General features: G+C 45.4%; 1 protein-coding gene and 1 long non-coding RNA gene across 2 annotated transcripts in view; one reads left to right on the top strand and one right to left on the bottom strand.

The window, feature by feature from the left end:
* Window positions 1–10,090, bottom strand: part of LOC134791043 (uncharacterized) — a 92,114-nt gene that overhangs the window by 62,659 nt on the left and 19,365 nt on the right. The window lies entirely within an intron of this gene.
* The window catches only part of LOC134791017 (enhancer of mRNA-decapping protein 4), a 65,819-nt gene that overhangs the window by 41,295 nt on the left and 14,434 nt on the right, over window positions 1–10,090 (top strand). Inside the window, exon 18 of the mRNA XM_063762067.1 lies at window positions 8,641–8,821. Coding sequence (XP_063618137.1) covers window positions 8,641–8,821 — 181 coding nt within the window. The remainder of the gene's footprint in view (window positions 1–8,640; window positions 8,822–10,090) is intronic.

The following is a 10,090-nucleotide window of genomic DNA, read 5'->3' as shown; positions in this document are numbered from 1 at the left end:
AACCACAAAAACCTGTATGAGCTCTATTGTTCAGTCAACGGTGGCGGCGCGGCGAGCAGTACCCTGTACGCGGGCCGCACGTCCACCGTTCACCCTGTTCAGTCAACGATGGTGGCGCGGCGAGCAGTACCCTGTACGCGAGCCGCACGTCCACCGTTCACCAAACCAGAAGCTGCTACCTTCCCTTTCAGGTCTTTAATGTGCCATGATCCTATACAGTGACCATCTTCCGTCTCTAACTCGTAGACTAAAGGCGACAACACTGCCTTTACTCTACACTTAACATATTTCGGGGCGAGTTTCGCCATCCTGAAATTTTGTGCGTCACTCTGCACATAATTACGTTTCCATACTAAATCGCCTACTGCAAATTGTTCTGGACGTCTTCTCAAATTATAATTCCTAGCATTTGTTTCGTGTGCTCTCAATAAACGTAACCTAACCTGATGAAAAATATCCTTTAAAATCCCGAAATTACCCGCATATTCCTCCCTAGGTACACCCGGCTCGTAATCCCTATCTGTGTCCTTATAAAACGACCCATTTATAACTGGCTCTCTAGCATGAACTAAAAAGAAAGGAGACTCATTTGTGGTTTCATTCACTGCACTGTTTATTGCAAACTGAATTTGGTGCAATTTTTCGTCCCAAGTCCTATGGTTCTCCTTTACGTACGAAGCTACAGCTGTCATGACCGTTTTATTGTATCGCTCAACCAGGTTTACCTGTGGAGTATATCGAGGTCCGTAAAAAACTTTAGGTACGTTATAACGCTTCATCAACTGTCTAAATTCCGATCCCGTAAACTGAACTCCGTTATCAGTAATTACGGTTTCAGGTACACCGTGCTTCAAAATGACATGGTGCTCAAAAGTCTTCGCCACCAACGCGCTGGTTGCGCGGCGAAGCGGAAAAAGAAGCGTATACTTTGAAAAGCAACACGTAACCACAAACAAAAACGTAAATCCTGCACGAGAGCGCGGAAGGGGACCTACCAAATCAATACTTAACGCTAACATCGGTCGATCACATACTTTTGGCTGTCCCATTAGACCTGGAGTCGCTTTCTGTGAATGCTTATAGGCTGCACAGGTATCGCAAGCCTTCACGAAATCGACAACGTCCTTATACATCCCTGGCCAATAGTATGTCAACGACAACCGCCTATGAGTTTTAAATACTCCAAAATGTGCCGCGGTTGGTTCGCAATGATTCGCGTGTAAAACAGCGTTCCTATCACCCTTGCGCACTACCTCTTTCCAGTCAAACTCTCGCAAAAGATTATACTTGTTTTTACTCAACCGGTACAATTTCCCTCCCCTAATACTATAGTTTGGGAAATTGGCCGGCAAAGTTTCACAACCTTTAAACGTCCTGTCATACCATTCGTCAGTCACGTCGTTAGGATTCACTTGGTCCACGGCGTCAACCTTCATGAGCCTGGACAGCGCATCAGGTACGACATTGTCGGAGCCCTTCCTGTGCTCAATATCAAAATCAAATTGAGACAGTCTGCAACCCCAACGTGCCAACCTGCCCGATGGATTTTCCAGGTTCATGAACCACTTTAGTGACGCGTGATCCGTAATCACCTTAAACCGACGCGAGCCTAAATATGCTTGGAACTTCTCAACCGAAAACAAAACCGCAAGAGCCTCTCTTTCCGTCGCGCTGTAATTCCGTTCACACTTGTTCAGAGAACGACTAACGTACGCAATAGGATGCTCCTGGCCATCAATAGTCTGTGAGAGCATGCCACCTACGCCATATGAAGATGCATCAGCGTGTACCGAGAACACTTTGCTAAAGTCTGGAACCGCCAGAATCGGAGCTGTCACTAATGCATTCTTCAAGGTGTTGAAAGCGTTATCGGCCTCAACAGACCATTGAAAAGCCGGGGCGTTCTTCCCCTTTGAAGTTAATTTATTTAAAGGCGCTGCTATACTTGCGAAGTTCCTTATAAACCGACGGTGCCAAGAGCACATGCCCAAAAACGTCTTTACTTCACGAGAAGTCGTGGGTATGGGAAAGTTCAAAACGGCTGAAACCTTCTCTGGGTCAGTTCTTAAACCTAATTCATCAACGACATGACCCAAGTACTTAATGGACTGTCTAAAGAACTTTGACTTGCCGAAATTTATCGTTAAATTAGCCATTTTCAACTTTTCCAACACACGGTTCAAAAGAAGCAGATGTGTCTGAAAATCTGACGAACATATGACAATATCGTCCACGTAACAGAACACCATACCATTCTCTATGTCACTGGTTATGTTGTGGTCAATGAGTTTATCCATGAGCCGTTGTTGTCGCGCACTCGCGCCACACAACCCAAAAGGCATGACTTTAAATTTAAATAACCCACGACCAGGGACACAGAAACTAGTTTTCTCCTGCGAACTTTCATTTAGCGGTATTTGCCAAAACGACGAGCTCAAATCAATGGTCGACAGGTACCGTGCTTCCTTTAAGCTATCTAAAATTTGCGGAATGTATGGCATGGAATACGAGTCGCCCTTTGATACTGCATTTAGTTTCCTACAGTCTAAGCAAAACCGCCAGTCCCCATTTGGCTTCTTCACTAAAAGTGCCGGGTTGTTCCAGGGACTTTCGCACGGAGTAACAACATCTAACTTCAACATCCGGTCTAATTCGGAACTTAAAGCTGCACGCTTCTCAGGAGAGAGCGGATACTGTCGCGTTCTAATAGGCTGGGCATCGCCAGTGTCAATTACGTGTTCGACTAACGACGTCCTACCTAATCCTTTTTCCTCGAACGAGATATCCTTGAACTTCCCTACCACTGTGTCGGCTAGTTCTTGTTGTGCTGAAGTTAAATTGTCGTATGCCTGAATGGTATTCACCGGATTTACTGAAATACTGGACAAACTTAAATAATTGTTTGGTCTTTCTATGTAGTCGATGCTGTCAAATAATTCTGGCGCTAAATTAAATGCGCGCCAGAAATCCACGCCTAAAATAACGTCCGAGACAATACTGGGCACAACATAAAACTGAATAACCTTTGTAACATTTTTGAATGTTACCGGAACAAAAATGTACCCCAGTGACTGGACTACGACGCCATTTGCAACGCTACATGTATTAGACTCCATTCGTTGGAGCTCAAATCCAAACTTAATAAAATCTTTATAAGACTGCCGTCCTAAAATTGAAACGGCGGCTCCTGAGTCCGCCAAACCGTAAATGTCAAAATTACACACCTTAAGTTTCAAATATGGCCGAATGTCACCTTCCCTAGGTGCGAAGAGAATCGTAGCAATCGAATTATAACTTAAGAATTTTTTCATTGAAGCACTCAATTTATCCGGAAAAATATTGCTACAATTCGGCCCTATTCGTTTTTTGTCTGTGAAACGGAACGTATTTCCGCGCTTTGACTTTGACGTTTACGATCTGTCTGTGTTGTCTGTGACAGCCGGTTCGGACAATTCCTCGCTATATGATCTTTTGTACCACATGAATAACAAATAATCTCGCCTTTAGATGGTTTAGCCCTGCATCTCTTAAAATCATGCGCAGTGCCACCGCATTTATAACAAGTAGGAACCGTGGCAGAGTTCTGTGCATGTGTGGATTGCGTGGACGAGCGTTGGACGTTCCTAACAGCGTTACTTTGTTGCCCACTCGATTTCGCTTGCGCTGGCGACCTACTAAATGTTTGTGAACGCTTGCTACTACTAACATCTACTGCGTTCACCTGCTTGGACTTGGCTTTATATGCGAAATCACTACTAAGTGTGTGAGCCGAACCAGACTTGTTGGGCTCAACAAAATACTGCGTACGCTGTGATGCCTGCTCTAATTTCCTACAACAATCCTTCAGCTCGGCTATAGAATCAACCTTTACTAATGCCAGTTGTTGTGAGAAGCTAGGCCTAATGTTATTCATCAAAATCTGCAACTTTTCCTCCTCCGGCAATGGATTCTTCAAGCGACCAAAAAGACAAGACATAATTGCAAAATAAATGTGCACTGGCTCTTCTAAACCCTGTGTTCTTGCAAGAATCTCACACCTTAGGCGAAAATCAAAGTTTGCAGGCTCAAACTCATCTAATAAAATGGTTTTTAAGTCATTCCAAGAAGAAACTTGTTCCTTTATACCTCTGTACCAAAGCAAACCCTGATCAACAAACAATTGAGCTGCCGAGTTAAACAAAACCACATCTGACACACCATAAGCCAACTTGAGTTCATCGACACGCTCTAGGAAAGACCTCGGATCCGTGTTACCATTAAACATGACTCCCCATTTAGCCACATTTTTGTCTCCGGAGCAGTGAACTTGCAGCTCCCTAGTAGGGACTGCCTGTGAAACCTGAGTCACTGCTGCCACACTGTCGCTAGAGCTGCTGCCTGCCTGCCCTATACTGTCCAACTGTGCTAACAAAGCGTCAAGCCTATTTGTGAATTCAATCTTCTGAGCCAACTTCCCCGGATCTTCATCCACCTGAACCCGCAGAAGCCTGAAGTACAAATGACTACCCAAAGCCTTCGACCTGTTCCCGGAGTATCTATCCTTCAACTGAACAAACTTAGCTACTAAGGATGACAAATCATTTAACTTATCTGAAATGATTTTCAATTCTGACTCCGGGTTCAAATCTGTATCCAAAATCTCATCTGGCCGACACTCACCTACCAAATTCCTCAACTGTTTCCTAAGACCCTCAACTGTTGAGTGTGGTGTCTCTGACCTGATCTTAACTTCATAAATCAATTCATCGCGCAGCAAAGAGTGAAATTGCACAGAAGTGGCCATTGTATAATAACTTAACTCAAAAATAAATATGATGGCAAAAGATTTACAAATCCAACTCACACTATTGTAGTCTGACAATTATATTAAACAATGTTATGTCAATGTGTTTTACTATGTTTTACCTTTTATCTGTGTGTATGTATATTTCCTTGTCTTTATTGAACTAAATTTTCTGACCCAAATATAACAGTGAATGCAAAACCAAAATTGTTCACAATTTAAAAAAATCGTTCAAAAACCAAGTAAAAGTGTGTGTTCATAAATGCCAAAATTTCACAATTTGTTTTTTTTTTATACTTTCTAATAAAATATAACAATTTTTTTTTTTAATTGGTTTATTTGTGTGTAAAAATAACCTGTCCTATATATGTTTACTGTTATTAAAAAACTTTCGAGTCAAAATGTCTGAACTTATTTATACAAAGCTTCTCAATTTTTAAAGCAATTTCTGCACGAGCTTAAAAGCTTCTCGAACTTCACCTTAACAAAGTGTCAACTCAACTCAATTGCATTACTCATAAAAGCTCAGCTACAATAAAATTTATGTATGAGCACTGAATTATACACTAAAATTACACACTATTTTTAGAATGCTCAGAGAATATGCACAATAATTTAAATTACAGCCTCTTAAGTCTAAATCTCATGCATTAAAAGTAGCCAAATGGTACTAAAGTTTGACACTTTACTTCCTGACAAAAACGTCAGCACATATGTAACTAACTGAAAATTCGAGCATTTACTTCTAAGTTTTTACAAAATTACTGAATATCGTGCAATAATTTAGGCAAAACTCAAAGTGAAACAGCTAAAGCCTATACTTAACGTTGTCAGAGCGTACACAAGCAAAGCACAAGCTCAAAATTTTACCTAAATGTAAGTACTACTAAAACTTTTTTTTTTTTATATGTGATGGCAGTGATACAAACTGATTTATGATGGAAATAGGGCTTTAAGACGGAATCTGTGGGCGCCAAATTGTCACGTAAATATTCCTAGCCCGGCTGTGGGCTTTCCCTGAGGAAACTCACGGACAATTAAAGTTACTAAGTTTAAATAAAAACTAAATCTTACCAAAAGCTCAAGCAGGTGCTAAACCTATTTCCATCAACTATTCAGGGCAATAAAGGACATGAATGAAAGTTAGTTTTTGTGACACATCATTTATTACTAATTCGAACACGGGCAGTTACTCTACATGTAAATCATTAAGCTAGCATAAGCACCTTATTTTAATAATGTCAGACGACAGAGCTGGGTCGTGCCAGAAATGGTTCTAAAATGATTTACAAGCAGACCTACCTAAATTTGTTAGTCCCTAAATTATCATTTGCCATCACATATGATTCTACTAAATTCTTTAACTTTAAATTCGGAAATGCTTCTAGGACGGAAGGAAAGCGTACACCAACCTCATAACAATGTTCCACCAGTTCAAGCCCGACGTGTGATCCTCCGCTGTGCCGGAGCTGATTTGCTGCAGCGGGAATCTGACCCGACACCGCAGAGCAACACCAAAGGACTAAGGTCTCAGTTTGAAGGTGACGTCACCTCCATCCAGCAGAAGAGCGAAATTCTTATGGCGAACTGCTCACCAGACACAGTTGAAGTTTTAGGAATATGGACAGACTTCCATACTCTGATATGCGAAACGATTTCACATACGTAGTAACATAAAAACGAAAAACCCAGTCAGCTGAAAGAAACAATTCAAGATTAATAACTAGTAGCATGTGCTCTGCTAACCTAAGAGACATTATATGATCTAAGTTTCTCACCAGCTGGAAATTCCTAGAGTGGACTCATCTCACAGCTGTGATACTCCCTCCCACCACATTGTTTTACCAGCAGACTGGAAACAAAGCGAAATGGTCAAACAAAGATTCAACAAGGAGTTGCACCTGAGGACATCCATATATTATCATATTCTACTTACTGTTTGTGGCAAAATAACAACAGCATGAGCTCCCTAGCTCATGGATGCAGCGGCTACTGCATAACCAAGCCTCTGATCGATGCTACCAGAGCATGATGTACTTCGCTTCACAGTTCTATGTATAAAAGATGCCCATCCAGGGCGAAAACCAGCCAGGAAATGATCTCAAACCATTCTGTCCCTGGGATGACACAATCAAAATAACAGTAACTAATGAAATTCATGGAATAATTTTATTTCAAGTATAACCCAAAGAAATAAATCATATTCAATTATTTGAATATATTTCAACCTATTTTGTATTTATAAGTTAAGTTTTTGATTTAAATATTTATTAATATTATTCCATAAATTTAGGATTTAATTTGAAGTAGCAACACCATCAGCTTCAATTTGTTTCCTATTGGCAGAGTACCTGTCATGTATATTGTTGCTACATCAAAGACTTCCTTGCCATAGAACAAAACTACACTATATTCGAGACAATCCTAAAAACGTTAAACTGAGCTAACCATACAAAGTGCCGTGTCACAGGAGATCCTTAATCTAGCCGTCATGTGCACATGCTATAGGGTTATCACCACAGTTAAAAAGTAGTATTTTTGCAATTTTTATTTTTTACTCAATTAACGATTCTTACCATTACCAATAGTCTCTGTATCACTTAAACGACCTAATACTTCCGGGAAGGATCGTCGTGCCTTTCCACCCTGTATATCAGCTTGCAAGATTCGCCCTAAACAAATTGAAAATGAATGAAAATGAAAATGAAAGTTTATTGGTAACAATGGTTACAAGTCTGTTTAGTTAAATAGTACATTTAGTATATATTTTTCACCTACATACACAAACATGGTAAGTTAGGATTTTTTAGACATCAGACAAATTTACAATTTGGAAATTAATTACGTATACATTTATATCATTATATTACATTCATTTTACTATATATTTAAGATTTATTGACAAACTATTAGAACAACATCTAAAAACAATACAAAAATTGAAAGTTAGTAAAATGCTGGTATAAAGACTTGATATTGTAATATTATTATAATTGATAAAAGCAGAAATTAAAATTCATTGTCAATAAAATATCGACAATATTATCGGCGCGTCCCTCGCACTATCTAGGTTTACTTAGAACTGACGTCATCTCGTTCACGGACAGGGTTGTCTGTGTTTGTTCTTGTACTTGTGTGAATATAGTTTTTGCTAGTGTTTGATAATTTTGTCGTGTGCGTGTGTAGCGACGCATGCTAAAAATGCATTAGTGTTAACATTATTTGTGTGCGTTACCTCGTCCCCCGCGCCAAAAACGACAGAATTTTTCAGATAGAAATTAGTGCGCGTCTCTACTCCATAGATATTTACTCCGAGACTGAAAAAGTTACCTTGACACTTAAAAATTTAAATTCCAACGCACGGATCCGAGTTTATGGGTTATTCCTACTAGTTACCACCATGTTCTTACCACTGGTAAAATAAATTCTCACCTTTATAAAAATTTCCAGTAGTTACCACCAACTCGGTTTGGTGGTAACTAGTAGTTACCACTGGTAAGAACTTGGTGATGGTAACTAGTGGGAATAACCCGAGTTTATAAGCATACGAGGGGTTAAGGATCTCCCAAAACTATCGACGTAGAATCGGCTATCGCCAAGAGAAAAAAGCTTTATGTCTACGCTCTCTCTCTGTGGTCGCTCCCTCATGACAGGACCGTGGTCATCGGTGGATGTGGATGCTCCACACCTGGTCTTTATGATCGGCCTCCAACGGGTTCGCAATAAGAGCGAAAAACATGTCGTAAGACGTCGGCTTCTTCGCTTCTACTGCGTCGAGCTTTTTTCTATCGGCATTTACCGGTACCGATTCCGCGTCGATAGGTGTGGGTCGAGCCTAATTTGGTATTGATTCTTAGCTGGGAGCGTATCGCGCGTGTAGGCGAGGCGGCCAGCGCGCGCGCCGCGTCGGCGGCCGGCGTGGGCGCCGCGCGCGCGCTGGAGCCGCTCGCCGCCGCGCTGCAGCACGAGCTCGCCACCAAGCTCAGCGCCACCGACGCGCTGCTCCGGGACAACATACAGAAACTGGTCACCAGCAAGGTACGCACACACTGCCAGCGCGCGCGCCGCGTCGGCGGCCGGCGTGGGCGCCGCGCGCGCGCTGGAGCCGCTCGCCGCCGCGCTGCAGCACGAGCTCGCCACCAAGCTCAGCGCCACCGACGCGCTGCTCCGGGACAACATACAGAAACTGGTCACCAGCAAGGTACGCACACACTGCCAGCGCGCGCGCCGCGTCGGCGGCCGGCGTGGGCGCCGCGCGCGCGCTGGAGCCGCTCGCCGCCGCGCTGCAGCACGAGCTCGCCACCAAGCTCAGCGCCACCGACGCGCTGCTCCGGGACAACATACAGAAACTGGTCACCAGCAAGGTACGCACACACTGCCAGCGCGCGCGCCGCGTCGGCGGCCGGCGTGGGCGCCGCGCGCGCGCTGGAGCCGCTCGCCGCCGCGCTGCAGCACGAGCTCGCCACCAAGCTCAGCGCCACCGACGCGCTGCTCCGGGACAACATACAGAAACTGGTCACCAGCAAGGTACGCACACACTGCCAGCGCGCGCGCCGCGTCGGCGGCCGGCGTGGGCGCCGCGCGCGCGCTGGAGCCGCTCGCCGCCGCGCTGCAGCACGAGCTCGCCACCAAGCTCAGCGCCACCGACGCGCTGCTCCGGGACAACATACAGAAACTGGTCACCAGCAAGGTACGCACACACTGCCAGCGCGCGCGCCGCGTCGGCGGCCGGCGTGGGCGCCGCGCGCGCGCTGGAGCCGCTCGCCGCCGCGCTGCAGCACGAGCTGGCCACCAAGCTCAGCGCCACCGACGCGCTGCTCCGGGACAACATACAGAAACTGGTCACCAGCAAGGTACGCACACACTGCCAGCGCGCGCGCCGCGTCGGCGGCCGGCGTGGGCGCCGCGCGCGCGCTGGAGCCGCTCGCCGCCGCGCTGCAGCACGAGCTCGCCACCAAGCTCAGCGCCACCGACGCGCTGCTCCGGGACAACATACAGAAACTGGTCACCAGCAAGGTACGCACACACTGCCAGCGCGCGCGCCGCGTCGGCGGCCGGCGTGGGCGCCGCGCGCGCGCTGGAGCCGCTCGCCGCCGCGCTGCAGCACGAGCTGGCCACCAAGCTCAGCGCCACCGACGCGCTGCTCCGGGACAACATACAGAAACTGGTCACCAGCAAGGTACGCACACACTGCCAGCGCGCGCGCCGCGTCGGCGGCCGGCGTGGGCGCCGCGCGCGCGCTGGAGCCGCTCGCCGCCGCGCTGCAGCACGAGCTCGCCACCAAGCTCAGCGCCACCGACGCGCTGC

Source organism: Cydia splendana, chromosome 5, assembly GCF_910591565.1.
Source record: "Cydia splendana chromosome 5, ilCydSple1.2, whole genome shotgun sequence".
Taxonomy (NCBI): domain Eukaryota; kingdom Metazoa; phylum Arthropoda; class Insecta; order Lepidoptera; family Tortricidae; genus Cydia; species Cydia splendana.
Note: the sequence above shows the minus strand (reverse complement) of the source record. Positions and strands in the feature narration are given on the sequence as shown.